This window comes from Xylona heveae (genome assembly GCF_001619985.1).
Source record: "Xylona heveae TC161 unplaced genomic scaffold L228scaffold_8, whole genome shotgun sequence".
NCBI lineage: Eukaryota > Fungi > Ascomycota > Xylonomycetes > Xylonales > Xylonaceae > Xylona > Xylona heveae.
In genome coordinates, this window is record NW_017264200.1 from 1,183,274 (window position 1) to 1,202,663 (window position 19,390).

Below are 19,390 nucleotides of genomic sequence, written 5' to 3' on the forward strand. Positions count from 1 at the left end.
GGATCGCCCAAGCATCATATGCTGTGATGACAAATTTAGCACGTTGCGAGAACCTTTTGACAGTATTCGATGCGGCTTACTTTTAATGCTTAGCTCTCTGTTTCCGAGGGCAAGTTTGCACTACGCGGTTGTCGTCCAAAGGAGCCAGGTGAACATGCAGAACGCCGTGTCTTTTGGCAGACTCGCGGTATTTTCCCCAAGTGCTTCTAGTGGCATATCAATTGCCATATAGCACAAGCTGAGATTTGTGGCTCCGCGGCAATTTCTGATGCAAGCCAGCCCCATTCGTGAGAGCAGTCACGGAATAATTTTGGCAGCTTCCGGGCTGCTTGACATTTACTTTCCTATTCGGCTTTGCTGCCATTAGGAAGACGTCTTATTCAGTGCAGAATATAGCCAAGAGTCTGTCAACCACGTCCCGCATCGTTTCCTGAGGAAGCAATGATGCTGCCATACGCTTTCTCTGTAATATTATTGGTTAAATCTCCGGCCGCAACTGCATATATTGTAGGAAACAAGCTTACCAGTGCAAAAGAAGCCCCTTTAAATGTCTGGTGGTAGACCAACTTGTACTCTTCTTGTTCTTCGGCATAGCTACTTTTCGTGCCAACGTCATGAGTATTTGTAAATGGCGGTTCGGAATCTTCTCGCTTTTCTGGTTTTCTTCGTTGTTGAAATCCATAAATCCGCATGGCCGCCATGACGATTCGAGAAAGCGCAGCTTTGTTCTTACTCTCAAAACTTTCCTGCTGAGAGAGGTCCTCCGCAGAAAAGCTTGTCCGAGCCAATGACGACCGTTTATTGTCTACCAAAGACTTTCTCCGTGAAAATGGCCGAATTTCGTCGTAGTTACTTGAATCACCATATGCCGCGGCTGCGCTGAAGCTTCGAGACAAGCTTTGCCTGCCTAGAATAGCCTTCGGCAAACTGTCTGTACTGTCTGCTTTCGATAATGGTGTACTCTCTCGACTATCTTTAAGCCCTACAGAGGGAGCTCTGGGAAGACTTGGCGGCTGCGGTGTACTGCCTTCGACCTTGGCCATGGTCTGTGAGATACTTTCTCCGCCTTTCGCCTTGGACCGTTTCCTTCGCTCTGCGGCATCTTCAAAAAGCGAATCAACTCTTTTTCTCTTGGCTGATACCAAGGGCAGGGTGCCATCCAGGTCGTCAAATAAGGGAGGAAGAAATTGTGCCTCATCTGTCGCTAACTGCCCTTGCTGAACAGAAAAGGCAGGAGAGGCTGGTGTCGGTGGCTGATTATCACCTGGTGCCTTCAGCAAGGCAGGAATTTCGCTTTGTGGGTAGAGCAAGTCCGAAGATAAGGGTAATGCTTTGACATTCAACACAGATTCAAGCTGATTTGAAGCTGGCTGGTATGTCGATGAAGAGGTTTGAGACGTTAGAGTTGTTGCATCAACTTCTGCTGGCCGCGTAGTAGTGCCATAAATGAGCAACTCTGTAATACGCGGCCCGATCTTTGGTAACACCTTTTGGATCGCGTCTTCGACTCGAATAAGAACACCGACATCCGATTGACCGGTAGGACTCTCCCACCAAGGATTAATGTTATCCACAGAGTCACCGTCAGCGTCAACAAAGACGCTGGTAAACCATTCGAGGGTTGATTGACTTTCTGTCTTGACATCCAAAGCAATGCCGGCGATCAGATGAATTGGTATTCTGGATGGATCAACAAAAGCAAGGAACTCAAAATTTTTATCGCTAAGTCCCAAGCTCTCGGGCTTTGGATGAGAGGAAAATAGTCGCACATCTTCGAAAGATCCACGTCAACACAGTCCCGATCTGCGAGGCAGACAACGTACCCTCTAACATGATGGAAGGATTGGTGGCGCTGATGCACCCTTTCCAAAGCTCCATTGTTCATATAAACATTTGAAATTTCTTTTTACAGCGTCATTCATTTCATTTGCCGGTATCCCTTCTGGCCGCCATGCTTATCTACATCATATGTTTGGACGTTGGGGTGATAATTTCTAGTTCCAAGGCTGACGCGAATCCGGTAACGCGATTGGGCTGCTCAACGCGATCTTATTGCGCGGAGTCACGTGCGCATATTCTAATTATTGCCATTCATATGTTCCTGTTACTTTTTTCATGTACTTCTACAGAGAGGGAAATTATTGCAATGTGGAATCATATGATTGCAAATATTTCGGATTATTTGAATGAAGAAGTCGTTTTGGAAATTCTAACAGCCGAACAAATCTCGTCAGGAAAGAGTGTTTCTTCGGTATTCGAGATATGGACGATGCAATTACCTCGTATAACAACAAAGCTCTTATACTACGCCGAAGTCATTCGCCGTATCAGAGGAAAATAGTGTTAACTTGAATATTAATCGTATAGTCATTACTATAAATGTTTGTTGTGGCAAGAAGAACAAAGCAAAAAGTAAGACCTAACACATCGCTGAATCCATGCTGTCAGAAATGAAGAAATGAAGAACTAAGTATAGTATACAACTAAGAGCTATCAGTTCCCTCAGCTAGAAATCCTGCTCCTCCTGAAAGAACATGCCAAAGCTGATGATGGTGCCATATATCAGCAAGCCGCCGACGATAGACATGATCATGGCTGGGACTTGAATAAGTCCACAATGCGCAAAGAGAACTGGCAGGGCTGGTAGTAAGATAAACGTTAGCTATCGCAACGATCACTATCCATAATATCAAGTAATAGCAGATCAATGGTACAACTTGATTTAACTGCTCAAAACACCCCTTCCACCTATCAACTTACCGATTCCCATCACGACGAAAAATCCGGTACAGAAGCGTCCAATATCAATGACTGCATTGCTGCTACTTTCCATAAAGTCATCCGGATTGGAACACCTTCCACAAATCCAATTCGGGAGAGGGGCGAGGAGATAAGTCGCAACCACGAGAAGTGGGAGGAAGTTGTGCCATAGAGCCGAAGATAGAATGACAAGCAGGAATCCGATTGCAAGAACCTAGCGACAAGATGTCAGTTTTAATCCAGGGGTAAATTGTCCTACTTGCAATATATAACATACAAAAGAAAGGGCGATAATGGTTTTAAGCCCCGCCGCCATCTTTGCGGAAGCCGGAGAGCTAGTCGCGAGTTGTAAAGGAAAAGGGTGGCTGAGCGACCGAGGAAGGAGGTGCGATTGCCGACCAAATGTCTTTCTGGAATATGATAGCTATGTGGTCCCACCCAAGCTAATTGTACCTCCAAAAGATGAACAGAAATAAATGCTTGTAGATGCAGAGCAAGACTCGTTGACTGTAATGGAGCTGACGTCGCTCTCAAGGTAGCGCCCGCGTGGTTGCGGCTCAAGTAGAGTCCCCTGTCCGCTTCAACATTACACCTTACCCAATCGAGTGCTTGAGCTTCGGAATCGCGTCGTCCTTGACTGCCTAGCATCATCAACTGGCATTTGCCTTTCCTCATCCATCATCTGCAATACCTTCATTTCCTTTCGCTTTCTTGTTCCCTCTCTCCTCTCAGGCTCAGCTTTTTGTTCGGAACGTCAGGTCTTCTCCTTTGAGCCATCATGTTCCGCAACAATTACGACAACGATTCTGTGACTTTGTACGTTACCTCCATGAGTTAAGTGGTATTCATCCGCTAATCTCCGAATAGCTCTCCACAGGGTCGAATTTTCCAGGTTGAATACGCCCAGGAGGCTGTGAAACAAGGTTCAGTTGTTGTCGGTCTCGTCAGCAAAACTCACGCGGTGCTTGCTGCTGTAAAGGTGCGTCCTACACACTGCCATCTCTTTCGGATTTTCTCACTTATGCTTGCGGGGATTCTTTGGCTAAAACGTACCGTGGAAACAGCGCAATGCCGAAGAGTTATCATCTTACCAGAAGAAGGTTATTGGAATAGATGATCATTATGGTATTGGGCTCGCAGGACTCGCCTCCGACGCCCGCGTCCTTTCAAACTTCATGAAGCAACAATCTCTTGCCTCCCGGATGACATATGGTCGGCCTATCCCCATCGAACGTATCGTCAATATGATTGGTGACCGAGCCCAAACAAACACACAACATTATGGAAAGCGACCATACGGTGTCGGACTGCTGGTGGCAGGTGTAGACGATCTAGGGCCTCATCTCTTCGACTTCCAGCCAAGCGGAATGACCTATGAAATGACTGCGTGTGCGATTGGTGCAAGAAGTCAAATGGCAAGGACATATTTGGAGAGGCATCTCGACGAATTCCAGAGCTCTAGCCGCGAGGAGCTCATCAAGCATGGGCTAAGGGCTTTGAAGGAGACGCTACCGCAGGACAAGGAATTGACTGTGGATAACACTAGCCTTGCGGTGATTGGCTTAGGTGATGAAGCCAAGGGCAAGATAGAGCCTTTCAAGCTCTTTGAGGGACAGCCAATTGCTGCCTGGCTAGAGACGACATTTGAAACTCAACAGGGCGAGAGAGAGGGCGCAGCCGAAGGAGAGTCTATGGAGGTAGACCAATAGAGGTTTTAACTTTATGCTCATGGTATCAGGAAATATATTGCAAATGATTTCAATATTCAAATATAATCATATGATCAGCATATGAAATCCATCTCCCAGGACTTGTAATGCTCGAAGCAACTCCCAACGCTTGGCTCATTCATCTGATTGTTAATGCGATTGCTTGATATTTCTTAAAGGTTCTATATTTCGTGTATCATGAAGCTGTATCAACAGCGTTTTCTCAATTCTGTTCCCATTTGAGTTTATATCTCCCCTCCGCGTTTCGGTATTCCGCCAAGCAACGAACGACGCCTTCCGCACTTGATGATTCCTCCAAGATACCAGCATTACCAGGCGAGATGAAACCCGCGGTAACGGCCGACTTGACCCACTGAATCAGGCCATCCCAATAGCCTTCGACGTTATAAACGACGACACCGCGCCCGTGGATACCGAGTTGGTTCCAAGTGACGATCTCCATCAATTCCTCAAGCGTACCATATCCGCCGGGGAGAGCGATGAAACCACTGCCTGGACCACCCTGTATGACCTCGCGGGCCATCATCTGCTTCCTAGTGTGCATATCTGGAACAACGGTGGTCTTTCCATAAACCTTCTCGTCGATTGTGTTTTTCGCGCCATCTGTTGTTGGTACATCTTGCTCGTATTTGATGAGCGCATCAGGAATAATTCCGTGAACACTGTCAGGCCCGGATAAAGAGACCAACGTGCGCGCAACTTCGCCCATCAGCCCAACTGTGCCACCGCCGTATACGAGCTTGATGTTCTCCCGGTGGAGCTCACGAGCGAGCGCTCGAGCAGCCTCCAGATACACTGGAGAGCCGCCGGTTGATGAGCCACAGCTATGATCGTCAGTAGCGATACAATCAATTGAATTGCAGCGGTATAGTCTTACAACACACATATGACGCGCTTCTGTGACGGGCTAGGAATGTCCTGGTTGGCATCCACGGTTGGGTCGGTCACTAATTCCGCCGCCATAGCTAGTGAGGAGATTGAACAAATGAGGTATCAGCGGAAGTACAGCAAAGAATAATGAATTTAAGACGGGTGTCAAGTCTGGGATGAGGTGCAGGATAAGGTGAGAGCTGGGATAATGAGCTCAAGAGGTGGTGTTGGTGGGGCACGATGTTGTTACGCAACAGTGCTCCATGTCCGTGTTGGGAACAATATAGGACGGGAATGGTCTCGGGCGGAGCCAATTGCGCTCAGCACTATCTGAGAATCACTATAAAATTTATATTGCCTTTCACAATGCCTAGTATATTGCTTAATTCGTTCGATATGGACTCCATTCCTCCCAAGGACGCTCAGATAGGTAGATCAACATCCCGTCGGAGCACCATAATACATGACATGGGCCTGTCGGTCTCGCCTGGCCGAATACGGAAGTTGCCGGACCCTTCTGAACTTCGGGGATCCACCCCAAGCTGCTCCAATGTCAACTTCCGGATTGACCCCGTGGTCCTCAGCTCCTTTCCTATACAAAAGATAAATTTCCCTCCACGATTGTTTCTGAGTTCGTGAGAGTTATTGTCACCATGCCGGAGCAACGGGGCCGTGAGGAACGGGAGGGGGGCATGGGCGTGAGTTGTGCCTAATTGAGTTTCCTGGCTCAGGTGCAGTTATGGAGAACAGCTCACTAATTGAGGTCAAAATAGGCGATCCTGCGCTCAGCCTTCCAGGGCATTGCGATATTTATGTTTATGCAGTTTATCATGAAGCAATTCATGGGAACTGGGTCATCTCCTGAAGCCTCTTCTTCGAGTTCTGCGCCGGGAGCGGTTGCACCCTCGGTCATTCCGGCGTACGACGCTCGGCCAGATGCCTTGAACGCTGATGCGACTTACAACCCAATCCCCCAGAACATTGCGCCTATTTGGCCCGATGGAACCCCTCTGGATATTAGCATTTATGTTGCGCCGTCACTAGCGATGCCTCCCTTGGAGAAGATGCCCCCGACATCACTTGTCGCGAATGAGCATGCTTTCAAGATAGGAGCCGGAGGCGACAAGCGCGAGATTCATACAAGCTTTCCTGTCCCGGAAGAGGTTCAGAATAATGGAACCCTGTGGGCGCATATATATGTCGCTAAAACTGGTCATCCCCTTGATCCTGCTGCGCCAAACTATGATTTCTCAAATGCCTATCATATTGTTCAACCTCTGAACCATTATCTGGCTAAGAAGAAGGTGGCTAAGACACGCAATCTGCTCAGCGGATCGAACGCCACGGTGGAAGAAGAGTCGGAGCAAGCAAAGGAAGAGAGCAAGAGCCGTCCTGTTCTGTCATACTACCATTCGAACTTTACCTTGTCGGTGGTTCCTAACGCTGGCATCATGAATTATCCGACTTTGCATCCTGCGATGCAAAAGTATGTCCATGTCGTAAGCTCAGATGCACGAGATGCAAGTGGGCAAAATAGCTGGTATTACCCAATTTTCTTCTTGAACACTTTCTGGCAATTACGCGATCATATGGTGGAATTGAACTCGACGGTCAAACAAGTTCCACTCCATATCACTCTGAACAACCTAAAGTATTGGAAATTCAGTCTGTATTCAAGCTTAGATGAAGGACTCAAGCAACAACAGCGCCAAGTGGCGAGCGGTGGTCCGATTGGTCCTTCTGGTGACGGCAGCGAGATGGAAGAGTTCAAACGCATCTTGATAGATACGAATGTCTACCTTCTCAGCACCACTGTGGTGGTGAGCATCTTGCACACCATATTCGAGATGCTGGCCTTCAAGAGTGACATTGTAAGTTTTGCACACGAACATATGCAGATGCGAGATATTAATTCTGTCATTTTCCATTTTAGTCACACTGGCGCAATAAGAAGGACAACGTCGGAATCTCATTCCGCAGCATTCTAGCCAATGTTTTTATGCAGACAGTCATCTTTTTGTACTTGGTCGACAACAGCGATGGTACGTCTTGGATGATTCTCTTTGGTCAGGGAATGGGCATTGTACTTGAGGCGTGGAAAATTACCAAGACGGTTGATGTGCGCGTGCGTCCTGCACCTGCTGGTTCATTGATACCGTACCGGATCTCCTTTGAAGACAAGCACAAGCTTTCCGAGACGGAGCAAAAGACGAAGGAATACGATGAAATTGCCTTCAAGTATCTCTACCGGCTTGCGATTCCGCTGCTTGCCGCCTATGCCGTCTACAGCCTTGTCTACGAGACGCACAAGAGCTGGTACAGCTTTATCATCACGACGCTTGTGGGCAGCGTGTACGCATATGGTTTCCTCATGATGGTGCCGAGTCTGTACATCAACTACCGTCTCAAATCCGTGGCACACATGCCCGCGCGAGCCATGACGTACAAGTTCCTCAACACTTTTATCGACGATCTCTTTGCCTTTACGATCAAGATGCCTATCCTGCATCGCCTTGCGACACTTCGCGACGACGTCATCTTTTTCGTCTATTTGTATCAAGCTTGGAAGTACAAGGTTGACTACACTCGTGTCAACGAGTTTGGCCAAGGGGGCGACGACGAGGAGGAAGACAAGAAGGAGGAACTTCCGGCAAAGCTGGCCAGTAAGCCGCTTACCTCTCCTGCCGATGGCAAGGTTACGGAAGAAGTTGCCGCTGCCACGAGCGGAAGCAATGTGGGAGGTGACAGTCGAAAGCGAAAGTAAGAGGGAAATAGACACAGATTGTTTGAGGATTGAGGAAGTGGCAAACAGGTTGCATATTGTGTATAGAAATCTATATGATAGCCCTCTAATGAGCGGGGAACAGCCGCTGAAACTGCTTGGAAAGGCCTTGTATTCGAACAAGCGTCCAATTGTATGAGCATTTTGTTTTTCCTTTTTCAGATTACCTTGAATCGTTCCAATGGCAGACATGACGCATGTGAGCTGCTTCCAATGACTGCAGCAGAAAAAAGAAATACATCCTCTCCGCGGCAGTTGAGTGTACGATAAGCTTTCGTCGGAGAACTAGAGCTTGGGGTTTTCTTCGGCGTTAGATCGCCCGAAGCCGGATCCAATATCCGAACTTGTAGAAGACAGGCACTATGTGTGCTGTCCAGTACCTCTGTACTGGTCTCTGTATAAATTCTTTGGATTTAAAAAGGTGCGAGTATGGTGCTTGATTACAGTAACTTAACAGTCAGGGCAGATAACTATCAGGGAGGTGGGCCGTGATGTATCAAAGAGATATCTACTGTATGCATCTAATGTTTACACGGCCCACGCCAGGGATTTGTTCCTGAGAGATCAGTGGCCGGGGATCGGAAAAACTCAAGGATCAGGGTGGGGGTAACAGTTGGAAGATAATCCGATCACTGAAGGCCACACTCCCCTGTCACGAATATCTAGCGCCTGTTACGCCATTGACTTTATCTTTCATTCCCACTTCAACCACTGCACATGTACGAATTCTGCACAATCGTGAGGCAGGTGCAGGCGAAACGAGTCGTGTCATTGTCGTACGGAGTCCTTCAACGTGATTGATAAGCAGGAGAAACGGATTTTCTTGGTCTCCACTTTGGATTGTCCCGCTCAGTAAATTCCCCCACATCTGCTCGGCCCACCCGCCGTCGTTCTCGGGCCAAGCGTCAACCAAAAAGTAGCGTCACTACAGTTCAGAGTTACCCTGGATTCTTTACGGTTTACCTGTCGTAGCTACGATAAGAAGAACGCGGGCCATGGAAAGTCGGAGAATCCTTTTTGTTTAAAGATATTCTCCACATGGTCAAATTAACTGACCAGTAGATTGATCACGTAACTTAAAGTCTTCTCTGCTCGAAGTATAATGAAACATTGGTGCATTATCAGGGAGAGTACAGAGGTACAGGGCAGGATCATTATCCAGTCTTTGAAGCGTGCCGTATCAGAAGCAGCTGTCGGCCAACCTGTCATGCATGTGCTTCAAGTGGTTGCATCATTAGCATACTGCATATCTCAATTATAATGCATTTAAGAACATGAGTCAATCGGATGAGATGTGGATTGCAGAAATGCCACAGAGGTACTCTTCCATGGCCAGGCGTTCCCGTGTCTGTGTGTGTGTGTGTGCTCGGAATATGTGATTCCTGACGTATTGATATATTTACCCCACGTCTTGCCCCTCGGCATTCATTAAGTCGAAGTTCCCCCCACCCTTTTTCCCTACAAAAGCTGTTCCCATTCTCTTTTATTAATTCATAGGTTTTCCTCTTGACTTTCAACTTTTGTATTTAACCTCTGTTTAAAAATCGAGCTCTCATCTGGCGGACCTTGATCTTTTCGTATTTTTCCAATTGCCACCACAGTCAAAATGCCGTCCGTTTCATCTACCACCACTTTCCAGCTCAACACCAAAGCCCAGATCCCCGCTGTCGGCTTGGGCACGTGGCAATCGGGTCCCGGCGAGGTGAAGAACGCCGTGTACCATGCGCTCAAGGTCGGATACCGTCACATTGACTGCGCGTATGTGTATGGCAACGAGACCGAAGTGGGACAGGGTCTGGAGCAGGCGTTCAAGGAGGGTATCGTGAAGCGCGAGGACATCTTCATCACGACCAAGCTCTGGTGTACATTCCACCGCAGGCCCGAGGAGAACCTCAACGAGTCGCTCAAGCGCTTGGGATTGGACTATGTTGATCTGTACCTGATGCACTGGCCTTGTCCGATGAATGCTAATGGTATGTTTATATCGCTTTAGCAGGTCTTGTGTTTTCAAATGGATCCCCCTCCCTCCCCCACCTTTTCGGTTGCTGCTGCCATGTATCGGAATCAAAATTAATAAACTTGATTCTAGGAAATGACCCCATGTTCCCCAAGCTGCCCGACGGGTCGCGAGACCTGGACAAATCCTGGTCCCACATCCAGACATGGAAGCTGCTCGAGAAGTTGCTGGAGACGGGCAAGACCAAGGCCATTGGTGTCTCCAACTACAGCGTCAAGTTCCTTGAGGAACTGCTGTCCCAGGTCTCCGTTGTGCCCGCAGCCAACCAGATCGAGAACCACCCTTACCTCCCTCAGCAGGACGTCCTGGACTACTGCGCCGCAAAGGGCATTGTTGTGACTGCCTACAGTCCGTTGGGAAGCACGGGCTGCCCGCTCTTCGAGGAGGAAGGTGTCCATAAGGTTGCTGCCAAGCACAATGTGTCTCCTGGCACTGTCCTGATTAGCTACCAAGGTATGAGTTATTCAGAAACGCCTCTCTCCGCCCTCTATATTTCCTCTCCACACAGGAAAAATCAAACCTAATAATTTTCACAATAGTCAACCGTGGTGTCGTTGTTATTCCCAAGTCCGTTACGCCCTCGCGTATCGAGCAGAATTACAACATCATCTCTCTCGACGACGAGGACTTGGCTGCGCTGGCAAGCATCTCCAAGACAAAGGGCGTCACGCGGTACATTAAGCCCTCGTTTGGCGTCAACTTTGGCTGGCCAGACGTGCAGTAATCGTCGATTTATGCTCAAATTTTCGCTTTCCCCCCTCCCCCATCCTCTTATGAAAAGTAGCCGCTGATGCTTTGGGCGTTGTCGTCCATTTTTATTTCTCGGCACAGCTCTTCTATCATACCTTGCGCATTTTACTCGCTGGCACCCTTTTGATCATATCTGTGGGTACTGCACGGAGTGGACTAGACGGCTCATTGCGCAATCTGTGCAATTTGCCTATTGCTATTGCCTCTTGCCTATTCCTGTTGCCTATTGCCCGTTACCTGTTGGTTGTTGCCCGGGTTTGTCCGTAGTAGGACCCTTCGTCTCGCAGAGAAGTTAAAAAAAGTGCTAGACTCATATAGAATAGACTACACTGTATGCAAAAGGATATCCAAAGCACGATTTATTTCAATCAGCAAATTAAAAGGATGAGATGTAAATTGAACTTGAAGTTGATTCGTCATTTTCATTTTTCATTAGAAACGTTTACTCAGTAACTTATTTCTGACAAAGTCTGACTGTAGGTCCTGCACATCACCTTATGCCGCTCTACCTTTCTACCCTTCTGTCCTTCTCGGGGTCCCAGAGTACTAGTTATAACGCCTTTTCCTAGCCTGTGCATCTCTCCTCCGAAATATGTTGTTGAAGCGATTTAAACCTAGACTTTTCCCGCCCTTTATCCTTTTTTCTTTCCCTTTTTCTCTTTCTTTTTCTTTTCCTTTTGTGTTTTTCTTTTCTTGGGGAGGGGCAAGTTTTCGTTTCCATTTCCGTTTCTGTTCCGTAGGAGTAATAATCGACATAATCGACATCTACACGTCATAACAGAAAAACAACGGTTCCGACACCCAGTGCCTGATTCTTCTGCTGACTTGGACTGTCGTGATATATTTGTTGGACTCTCGTGATATATTATGCCTGGCCGGCCTGGGCAAAGTGCTCGAGGTAGGCGACGAGTTTGTGCACGGCGTCTTCGGATACGGCGTTGTCTGTTGGGTGATGGTTTGTGAGCTTGTCTTCTATGGTTCAACGTGAGAGATACGGGGATGGGGAGTGAGAGCACGGATAAACAGTAAAACAGTGAGGGGTAAATAGCGATGGACAAAACAAGAAGAAGAAGAAAAGGAAGAAGGAACATACAGCTACTGGCTCTCATGCCACCGACGCTTCGATGGCCCTTGAGACCCTGTAATAACCTCGCCTCGGCGCCGGCAAGAAACTCCTTTTCGCGCTCCGCATCTCCGCCGTTGACGCGGAAGCAAATGTTCATGCGGCTGCGGACAGACTTGTCCGGCACCACGCGGTAGACGTTGGGATACTTGTCCAGGGCGCCATAGATGGCTTCGGCCTTGCGGTGCGAGATTTCCTCTTGGCCGGCGAGACCCTTACCCTTGTAGTCGTCGACCAGCTTCTTCATGACCCGTCCGGCGATCCACAGGTTGAAAATCGGCAGCGTGTTGTACAGCGAGTTGTTCTTGGCGGCAGTGGAGTAGTCGAGGACAATGGGCACAGGAGCGAGGCCCAATTCACGTAGAATGTGAGGCGGCGGAGAGGCGACGGCGGGGGCGAGGAGAGATTTGCGGACAATGGCGATGGTGATGCCTGCCACGCCGACGTTCTTTTGTGCGCCGGCCTAGAGTGGGCAGTTCAATTAGTTCTTCTGCTTTACGTATACGTCGATGATAGGATAGAAAACATACAAAGATGACACCGTATTTCGCAACGTCTACTCTCCGGCTCAAAAAGTTGGAGCTCATGTCGGCAACAACAACGGGGCCGTCTGCCTCGTCGCCGGTCTGCGATTCCAAGCTCTTGGGGAAGCTCGGGAACTCGACTCCATCCACAGTCTCGTTGTCGCAAAAGTAGACAAATGCCGGGCCGGGCTTGCCCTTGCCGGTGGGTGTCAATTTCCAAGTATCTTCCGCGGGAATCTTGCCGAATTTCTTGTCGTTGTGAGCTCTCGCGTCCAGCGCGACGTTGACGTACTTGTCGCCTATGAGCCGCGCAGCTTCTTGTGAGGCTTTGAGCGACCAGGAGCCCGTAACGAGGTAGTCGAGCTTAAGCTCCTTTTCTTTTTGCTCTTTGAGGGATGCGATGACTTTGGACTCCACCTCTTTGTCCGACAGCCCCGGGTGTTCCTTTCGGATCTGCTCGTCCGTGGCCTTGCGTCTCTTCTCGACCCACGCGCTGACGAGATTTTGTACGACAGCGCTGAACTCGCCTGTGCCGCCGCTCTGCATGAACAGGATCTCATAGTTATCTGGGATATTCAGCAAGGTGGTCAGGTTCTCCTTTGTCTCGCGGAGCACATCGTTGGCGTCACCAGAGCGGTGGGAAATCTCGGCCAGACCCAGTCCTTTGCCCTTGTAGTTGACTAGAGCTTCGGCGGCTTCGGTGAGGACGACGCTGGGCAGCGGCGCAGGGCCAGCGCCAAAGTAGTGGACGTCTTCTCTCGAACGGGTCGTTGCCATTGTGTGTGTTATGGTTGAAGTGGTGGACCTTTTTGTTTTTTTCTGTTTTTGCTGGCTGAAAGGCAACTGGCGGCAGAATCTGGGGTTTATACAGCTGGAGATTATTTGAGTCACGGAAACAGGGTCGATGGTGGGGTTTCTATGGTGGGGCCGAGAAATACAAAACCAGCTCTTTCCAGAGGTTGAATTCAATTATTGTGGTATTTCAATCGATTTGAGGTTTCTTAAGTGGTTTATTGACTTCTTTATACAATTAAAAACTTAAAATTACTTTGTTTCTACAGATTATGAGCATCTTCTCTGGTCAAAGTCATTTTTTCTCATGTTATTTACGCGGATTTTGGTTGACGTGATAGAGAAACAACTCCGACTTCGGCCGGCAGAATCCAGTAGCCAATCAGAAGGCGAGAATTCATTATGACTAAACATCCCATGAACCTGCAGATTCTCGTGATTGTGTTTTTTTGGGGCTTGACAAGATAATTGATCTGGACGACGCTTGGTCTGCGCCGTCAATTTCTTCGTCAACCATGTCTGCACTACGGGCAGGCCAGTTAGTCTCGAGCAGACTTGTTCGTGTATGTGATTGTTTGGGGGTATTGAATTTTACCAAGTTTTCAAGACTGACTATCAGCGCAGTCTCGGGCAGGCTTGGCCAGTCTGCGATACGCCGCTCGCTCTACTCCAGTCCGGAGACTGCCAGCGTTCCGACAGCCTCGATTGTATACTACGACAGCCTCGTCGCGGTCCCCTGAAGTTTTCCACTCGCAGGCCGAGGATCCCGTCTCTGCAGCATTTCTCGACTCCTTAAACACCGTCCCCAAGGTCCCGCAGACTCTGACCGAAAAGATTGTCCAGCGGTATTCTCTCGGATTGCCGGCGGATAAGTATGTCAAGGCTGGCGACTACGTTACTCTGGCGCCGCATCACTGCATGACTCATGACAACTCATGGCCCGTCGCACTCAAATTCATGTCGATTGGCGCTTCGAAGATTCATGACTCAAATCAAATTGTGATGACCCTTGATCACGATGTTCAGAACAAGAGCGAGACCAACCTGAAAAAGTACCGCCAAATCGAGGAGTTTGCGAAGAACCATGGCGTTGATTTCTACCCCGCCGGTCGTGGCATCGGTCATCAGATTATGGTTGAGGAAGGCTACGCTTGGCCGGGAACCCTGGTGGTTGCCTCGGACAGTCACACAAACATGTATGGCGGTGTCGGATGTTTGGGTACACCTGTCGTGCGTACCGATGCTGCTAGTATCTGGGCTACTGGGCGCACCTGGTGGCAGATTCCCCCGATTGCAAAGGTCACATTTACTGGTGTCTTGCCCAAGGGCGTGACTGGAAAGGATATTATTGTCGCTCTTTGCGGGCTGTTCAATAACGATGATGTCCTTAACCATGCCATTGAGTTCACTGGCTCTGACGAGACGCTCAAGAGTCTGCCGATTGACGACCGTCTGACCATTGCGAATATGACAACCGAGTGGGGCGCTCTCTCCGGTCTCTTCCCCATCGATTCGGTCTTACAGGGCTGGCTCCGTTACAAGGCAACTGATGCGGCACTGTTTGGCGCCGCTGACAAAGCTGAAAGCTCGCGCAACGTCCGCTTCACGCATGCCCGCCTGGACGAACTCTTCTCCAACCAGCTCGTGGCCGACAAGGGCGCCAAATATGCCAAGGAACTGTTCCTCGATTTGTCCACGCTCGCTCCCTACGTCTCCGGCCCGAACTCGGTCAAGGTTGCCAACCCTCTACACGCGTTGGAGGCAGAGAATATCAAGGTCGACAAGGCCTACCTGGTCTCATGCACAAACTCCCGAGCATCGGATCTCGCAGCTGCTGCAAAGGTCTTCAAGGATGCTGCCAAGGAGAATGGTGGAACCATCCCGAAGATCCCTGACCACGTCAATTTCTACATTGCCGCTGCCTCCAAACCCGAGCAGCTCATCGCCGAAGAGCAGGGCGACTGGCAAGCTATGCTCGAAGCTGGCGCCAAGCCCCTCCCCGCCGGCTGCGGTCCCTGCATTGGTCTTGGTACTGGTCTGCTCGAGCCTGGCGAGGTTGGAATCAGTGCAAGCAACCGCAACTTCAAGGGCCGTATGGGTTCGAAAGATGCCAAGGCCTATCTCGCCAGTCCCGAGGTCGTCGCTGCCAGTGCTCTGGCCGGCAAGATTCAGGGACCCGGCTGGTACGAGAAGCCCGAAGGTGTGGACGAGATCGTCCGCGGCGAGGGTGATGGTATTCGCGAGGAAGAACGCATGATCAGCATCGAAGACGCCCTCGCTAAGGTTATCGGCGAGGTCGACGAAATGGTTGAGACTGCTGAAAGGGAAGGCTTCGGCGATGCGCCTGCAGCTGAGGCGACCAGCACCAAGAAGAAGACTGAGATCCTCCCCGGTTTCCCCGCCCGCATTGAGGGTGAAATTGTCTTCTGCGATGCCGACAACATCAACACCGATGGTATTTATCCCGGAAAGTACACTTATCAGGACGACGTCTCCGTTGAGACGATGGCCAAGGTCGTCATGGAAAACTACGACACTGCCTTTGCCTCCATTGCCAAGCCCGGCGATATTCTCGTGACCGGCTTCAACTTCGGCTGCGGTAGCTCTCGTGAGCAGGCCGCCACTGCTATCCTGGCCAAGCAGATCCCGCTTGTTGTTTCTGGCAGCTTCGGCAACATCTTCTCCCGTAACAGTATCAACAACGCTCTCATGGGCGTCGAGGTCCCTCGCCTCGTTCAACGTCTTCGTGACACCTTCTCGTCTCCGACTTCCTCTTCCAGCGCTCCCGTCAATGAGCCGGAGAAGAACCGTCAGTCGCTTGATAGCCCTCCCCCTGCTCCCCAACAAGTCCCTGCTGGCGAGAAGGTCCTCACCCGGCGCACTGGCTGGAAGTTCGTGTGGGATGTCAGCCAGAGCCAAGTTGAGGTCCAAGAAGGCGAAGGTGGCGCCAAGTGGACGCAGCCTGTCGGTGAGCTGCCCCCGAACGTGCAAGAGATTATCGCCCGCGGCGGTCTCGAGAAATGGGTGAAGAAGGAAATCTCAACCCCTTGAATGGTTTTCGATATCGTTCGAAGTTTATAAAAGTCCTACATTGCTTTGAATATTTGGGTGTTAGAGGATTTTTCAGGAGTATATACACCTCATAGTTTTCTTCTTTTGTATTTTTAGAAAGTTTAGATATCAAAATCAGCCTTTCCTCATCCTTCAATCTGATGGCATCATTGCGAGATAATTTGAAGCCATTTTTTTTTATTTGGCCGTTCCTGGAGATTTCTGCTTATGACATAATTGGTAGAAAGTGGCAGGAGCTAAACCCTAACCTACAATACAATATGATTTTTTTGTCATTCCTTCGTATTCAAACGTATATGGATTACTAAATGCAGCATTTGACCGAAGTGGATTTGCACAAAGCTCGGACGAAACAATAAGCTCGGATGAAGCATTGGCTCGGACAAAGCACCATCTCGGACGAAGCATATCCTGCGTTACTAGGACATTCTCCTGGGAATGTGAGGCTGTTTTTGCCAAAAGAAGACTTTCTCTTGAGTCATTGCTATATGCACTTCTAAATGTTTATCAGTTCACGGAAAATACGTGAGCTATTGGTCAACGCCCACTCGATGTGGCTTTGTCCAGTGTATATATCTTAAGGTAGTACACTGATCACATCCCGGAAGAGCTATTGAACTGCCCAAGCTAGTTGTATTATTGAATATAAAAGGTCCCATTGCCCGACATTCAATGGAGATTGATTCGGCTTACTCACTAAGTAAAAAGGTGACTAGTCCTGACTCCTGAGCATAGAGAGGATTCCCTAAATACGCAACCTCTCCACACAACGACTCTCTTCATCACCACCATCGAATCACACTGCAATTATCTCAGAAATGGCAACCCCAATCACTGTTGGTGTCATAGGTGCAACTGGCAACACTGGCCGGACTGTAGTTGAAGGTTTATTATCTTCAACGACCAAATTCGTACGCAAACTATTTCGCTCATTTAATTCCTGAACAGCATTTACTAATAAGTCCTGTTCAATTCTTCAGACTGTCACATCTTTCACACGTGAGGTCTCTGTTAATAGTCCTGCCAACCAACGACTTAAAAGCAAAGGCGTTCGAATTGTTGGTTATGACTTGAACGGGCCCAAGGAAAAGCTGGTCGATCAATTGGCGGGCATTGATATTCTCATCTCTTGTATAACTTGGGAACATCTGGATCTTCAGGTCCCATGGATCGAAGCCGCAAAAGAAGCTGGCGTGAAGCGTTTTGTGCCCTCAGAATGGGTAGGCCCAGCACCAAAAGGTGTCATCGACATCAAAGACAAGGTTTGTGTTGTTGTTTCCGCTAAGGGAGCTACCTAACCGGCATTGTGAATCTATAACTAATGCCATGAGTAAGAAACTCGAAATTCTCGGCGTGATTCAGCGGGCGGGTTTGCCATATACCATCATCGATGTGGGCTGTTGGTACCAGGTTTTCGTCCCAAAAGTGCCATCCGGAAAGTCAGATCATGGCCACATGATCTATATAGACCACAGGATCGTCGAAGATGGAAATCAGAAATTCGCCTTGACAGACATGGCGGATATTGGCAAGTACGTTGCTCAGATTGTGTCGGATCCTCGAACATTGAATAGGCATGTGTTTGCCTACACTGAAGTTCTGAGCATGAATGAAATCTGGGATGTGATGGCCAGAGCCAGTGGAGAAGACCCCCCAAAAGATTATGTAAGTTTGACCTCTCGAATAGTTAATCAATTGAAGGAAAAAGAACATGCCGCACGAGAAGAAGACATCGCTGACTTTGATTTATCTAGGTGTCCGGTGCAGAGCTCAATGAGATCATCGACGTATGCCGGAAGAGGCTTCAGGAAAGCGAGAGTGGTATGCGTGCGAGAGATATTATGGACGTTGCAAATTTTAATATGGGACAATACCGCATATCTTGGTGTATTCGAGGAGATAATACCCCGGAATATGCAGACTATCTTGGGTACCTCGATTTCTGGAAGATGTTCCCGGACTTTCCTAAGGGCAGAAGTCTCATGGAATTCTACCAAGAAGTTCTCAGGGGGAATGCATCAGGTTAACGAATGGGCGCTCTGCCTAAGGGTGAGCACTGAGCAGCCTTGTATGTTGTTAGAAGTGCAGCAGAGTGGGATGGAAAAGTGCATCATTTTATGTCTACAGTATATATAAAAGACATCTATGCTCTGACTAGCTATTTTGTATTTATATTGCCGTTGAATGAGCGCTTTTTAAGAGAGGATTCTTAGATGATCTTTTCGTAACTACTTTGATACTTTATAAGTAATTTTCTAGAGCAATTCAAAATAGGTATGATAGGCTGGGCATTTCAGTATACCAATTGGATGCTCCTATTGAAAGATGAGTGACAGAATCTGACTGTCTGAGGATTTAGTCTAGGAATTTAGTCTGTGTAATGTGTATTCTCTGCTCCGAAAATTCTTGTGCTAGAGTCTGCTTTCATAGCAACAGCTAAATGTTGAATTGAGATTTCAGGACGATCTTGCTTCCTTACCCAATCATATACAATGTAGTATAATTATCTACACCAGGCGTAGGTTTTTGAAGTTATTTTTGTAAAGCAGAGAGGGGATTTCATACTAGTTTTGGTTTTATACAGTATTTACAATATTGTATATTATAGAATAAGAGTCTAGAGTCAATTAGTAAGAATCTTTGCTTTCCCTCCTTCCTTACTTGAATTTTTCTAAAGTAGAATTGATTTTAAATATAAAGTCACGCATCTTGTACAATTAAACCCTTGTAGATTTATTATTGGTTCAATATGCAGAAAACCACAAATCTAGTATATTGAAATATACCCTCAGAATATAGATCTTGATAACGAGTCAACAAGAATAATAGGCATTATGATTTTTGTTCCATCTAGAGATTGTTCTATATTGTTTTCAAACAAAACACCTTGAAATAATATCTTCCTTCTGTGAACGCTGAACATTTGCTTACCGGCCGGGTTGCCGTCTCCATATTAACCGGGTAACTGAC

At 48.3% G+C, this 19,390-nt stretch overlaps 9 protein-coding genes across 9 annotated transcripts; 5 read left to right on the forward strand and 4 right to left on the reverse strand.

Annotated features, from left to right (window-relative positions):
- Window positions 1-226: 226 nt before the first annotated feature.
- On the reverse strand, window positions 227-2,022 carry L228DRAFT_171408 (hypothetical protein). Its single transcript, XM_018329492.1, has 3 exons — window positions 1,824-2,022; window positions 525-1,771; window positions 227-463 (listed from the first exon to the last, which is right to left on the reverse strand). Exons 1-3 carry the CDS (start codon window positions 1,876-1,878, stop codon window positions 377-379), a joined length of 1,389 nt encoding a protein of 462 aa, XP_018186941.1. The 5' UTR covers window positions 1,879-2,022; the 3' UTR covers window positions 227-376.
- Window positions 2,023-2,340: 318 nt separating this feature from the next.
- L228DRAFT_249198 (vacuolar protein sorting 55 superfamily protein) lies at window positions 2,341-3,281 on the reverse strand. The gene is made up of 3 exons (XM_018333036.1): window positions 3,038-3,281; window positions 2,761-2,974; window positions 2,341-2,640 (listed from the first exon to the last, which is right to left on the reverse strand). The coding sequence occupies exons 1-3, from the start codon at window positions 3,074-3,076 to the stop codon at window positions 2,507-2,509; spliced, it is 387 nt and encodes a 128-aa protein (XP_018186942.1). The 5' UTR covers window positions 3,077-3,281; the 3' UTR covers window positions 2,341-2,506.
- Window positions 3,282-3,410: 129 nt separating this feature from the next.
- Window positions 3,411-4,594, forward strand: L228DRAFT_249200 (proteasome subunit alpha type 1). The gene is made up of 3 exons (XM_018333037.1): window positions 3,411-3,576; window positions 3,628-3,739; window positions 3,825-4,594. Exons 1-3 carry the CDS (start codon window positions 3,539-3,541, stop codon window positions 4,467-4,469), a joined length of 795 nt encoding a protein of 264 aa, XP_018186943.1. The 5' UTR covers window positions 3,411-3,538; the 3' UTR covers window positions 4,470-4,594.
- A 3-nt stretch (window positions 4,595-4,597) lies between these two features.
- L228DRAFT_249201 (hypothetical protein) lies at window positions 4,598-5,730 on the reverse strand. Its single transcript, XM_018333038.1, has 2 exons — window positions 5,368-5,730; window positions 4,598-5,314 (listed from the first exon to the last, which is right to left on the reverse strand). Exons 1-2 carry the CDS (start codon window positions 5,451-5,453, stop codon window positions 4,693-4,695), a joined length of 708 nt encoding a protein of 235 aa, XP_018186944.1. The 5' UTR covers window positions 5,454-5,730; the 3' UTR covers window positions 4,598-4,692.
- A 472-nt stretch (window positions 5,731-6,202) lies between these two features.
- L228DRAFT_212404 (cleft lip and palate transmembrane 1) lies at window positions 6,203-8,124 on the forward strand (the record flags this gene model as incomplete). The annotated part of the gene is made up of 2 exons (XM_018329942.1): window positions 6,203-7,231; window positions 7,294-8,124. 2 exons carry the CDS (start codon window positions 6,203-6,205, stop codon window positions 8,122-8,124), a joined length of 1,860 nt encoding a protein of 619 aa, XP_018186945.1.
- A 1,455-nt stretch (window positions 8,125-9,579) lies between these two features.
- On the forward strand, window positions 9,580-11,301 carry L228DRAFT_249203 (glycerol dehydrogenase). Its single transcript, XM_018333039.1, has 3 exons — window positions 9,580-10,115; window positions 10,232-10,612; window positions 10,699-11,301. The coding sequence occupies exons 1-3, from the start codon at window positions 9,749-9,751 to the stop codon at window positions 10,881-10,883; spliced, it is 933 nt and encodes a 310-aa protein (XP_018186946.1). The 5' UTR covers window positions 9,580-9,748; the 3' UTR covers window positions 10,884-11,301.
- Window positions 11,302-11,319: 18 nt separating this feature from the next.
- Window positions 11,320-13,630, reverse strand: L228DRAFT_249205 (aminotransferase, class V family protein). Its single transcript, XM_018333040.1, has 3 exons — window positions 12,563-13,630; window positions 12,003-12,495; window positions 11,320-11,851 (listed from the first exon to the last, which is right to left on the reverse strand). The coding sequence occupies exons 1-3, from the start codon at window positions 13,331-13,333 to the stop codon at window positions 11,775-11,777; spliced, it is 1,341 nt and encodes a 446-aa protein (XP_018186947.1). The 5' UTR covers window positions 13,334-13,630; the 3' UTR covers window positions 11,320-11,774.
- A 189-nt stretch (window positions 13,631-13,819) lies between these two features.
- On the forward strand, window positions 13,820-16,670 carry L228DRAFT_262415 (homoaconitase). Its single transcript, XM_018334417.1, has 2 exons — window positions 13,820-13,911; window positions 13,973-16,670. Exons 1-2 carry the CDS (start codon window positions 13,864-13,866, stop codon window positions 16,397-16,399), a joined length of 2,475 nt encoding a protein of 824 aa, XP_018186948.1. The 5' UTR covers window positions 13,820-13,863; the 3' UTR covers window positions 16,400-16,670.
- Window positions 16,671-17,238: 568 nt separating this feature from the next.
- Window positions 17,239-18,447, forward strand: L228DRAFT_284438 (isoflavone reductase family protein; the record flags this gene model as incomplete). The annotated part of the gene is made up of 4 exons (XM_018336225.1): window positions 17,239-17,331; window positions 17,401-17,682; window positions 17,756-18,085; window positions 18,175-18,447. The coding sequence occupies 4 exons, from the start codon at window positions 17,239-17,241 to the stop codon at window positions 18,445-18,447; spliced, it is 978 nt and encodes a 325-aa protein (XP_018186949.1).
- Window positions 18,448-19,390: the final 943 nt, after the last annotated feature.

Bases quoted from the DNA above. Each gene is read 5' to 3' on its own strand.
- L228DRAFT_249203 (XM_018333039.1), top strand. From the start codon at position 9,749: ATGCCGTCCGTTTCATCTACCACCACTTTCCAGCTCAACACCAAAGCC. The intron at 10,116-10,231 runs GTATGTTTATAT...ACTTGATTCTAG, and splicing joins TTGTCCGATGAATGCTAATG to GAAATGACCCCATGTTCCCC. The intron at 10,613-10,698 runs GTATGAGTTATT...TTTTCACAATAG, and splicing joins TGTCCTGATTAGCTACCAAG to TCAACCGTGGTGTCGTTGTT.
- L228DRAFT_262415 (XM_018334417.1), top strand. From the start codon at position 13,864: ATGTCTGCACTACGGGCAGGCCAGTTAGTCTCGAGCAGACTTGTTCGT. The intron at 13,912-13,972 runs GTATGTGATTGT...CTATCAGCGCAG, and splicing joins TCTCGAGCAGACTTGTTCGT to TCTCGGGCAGGCTTGGCCAG.
- L228DRAFT_249200 (XM_018333037.1), top strand. From the start codon at position 3,539: ATGTTCCGCAACAATTACGACAACGATTCTGTGACTTT. The intron at 3,577-3,627 runs GTACGTTACCTC...ATCTCCGAATAG, and splicing joins GACAACGATTCTGTGACTTT to CTCTCCACAGGGTCGAATTT. The intron at 3,740-3,824 runs GTGCGTCCTACA...CCGTGGAAACAG, and splicing joins CGGTGCTTGCTGCTGTAAAG to CGCAATGCCGAAGAGTTATC.
- L228DRAFT_249205 (XM_018333040.1), bottom strand. From the start codon at position 13,333: ATGGCAACGACCCGTTCGAGAGAAGACGTCCACTACTTTGGCGCTGGC. The intron at 12,496-12,562 runs GTATGTTTTCTA...TGCCCACTCTAG, and splicing joins CGAAATACGGTGTCATCTTT to GCCGGCGCACAAAAGAACGT. The intron at 11,852-12,002 runs GTATGTTCCTTC...ATCACCCAACAG, and splicing joins TGGCATGAGAGCCAGTAGCT to ACAACGCCGTATCCGAAGAC.
- L228DRAFT_249198 (XM_018333036.1), bottom strand. From the start codon at position 3,076: ATGGCGGCGGGGCTTAAAACCATTATCGCCCTTTCTTTT. The intron at 2,975-3,037 runs GTATGTTATATA...TCTTGTCGCTAG, and splicing joins CCATTATCGCCCTTTCTTTT to GTTCTTGCAATCGGATTCCT. The intron at 2,641-2,760 runs GTAAGTTGATAG...TCTTACTACCAG, and splicing joins TTTCGTCGTGATGGGAATCG to CCCTGCCAGTTCTCTTTGCG.
- L228DRAFT_249201 (XM_018333038.1), bottom strand. From the start codon at position 5,453: ATGGCGGCGGAATTAGTGACCGACCCAACCGTGGATGCCAACCAGGAC. The intron at 5,315-5,367 runs GTAAGACTATAC...TGACGATCATAG, and splicing joins AAGCGCGTCATATGTGTGTT to CTGTGGCTCATCAACCGGCG.
- L228DRAFT_171408 (XM_018329492.1), bottom strand. From the start codon at position 1,878: ATGGAGCTTTGGAAAGGGTGCATCAGCGCCACCAATCCTTCCATCATG. The intron at 1,772-1,823 runs GTACGTTGTCTG...GATCTTTCGAAG, and splicing joins TCCTTCCATCATGTTAGAGG to ATGTGCGACTATTTTCCTCT. The intron at 464-524 runs GTAAGCTTGTTT...ATAATATTACAG, and splicing joins AAGGGGCTTCTTTTGCACTG to AGAAAGCGTATGGCAGCATC.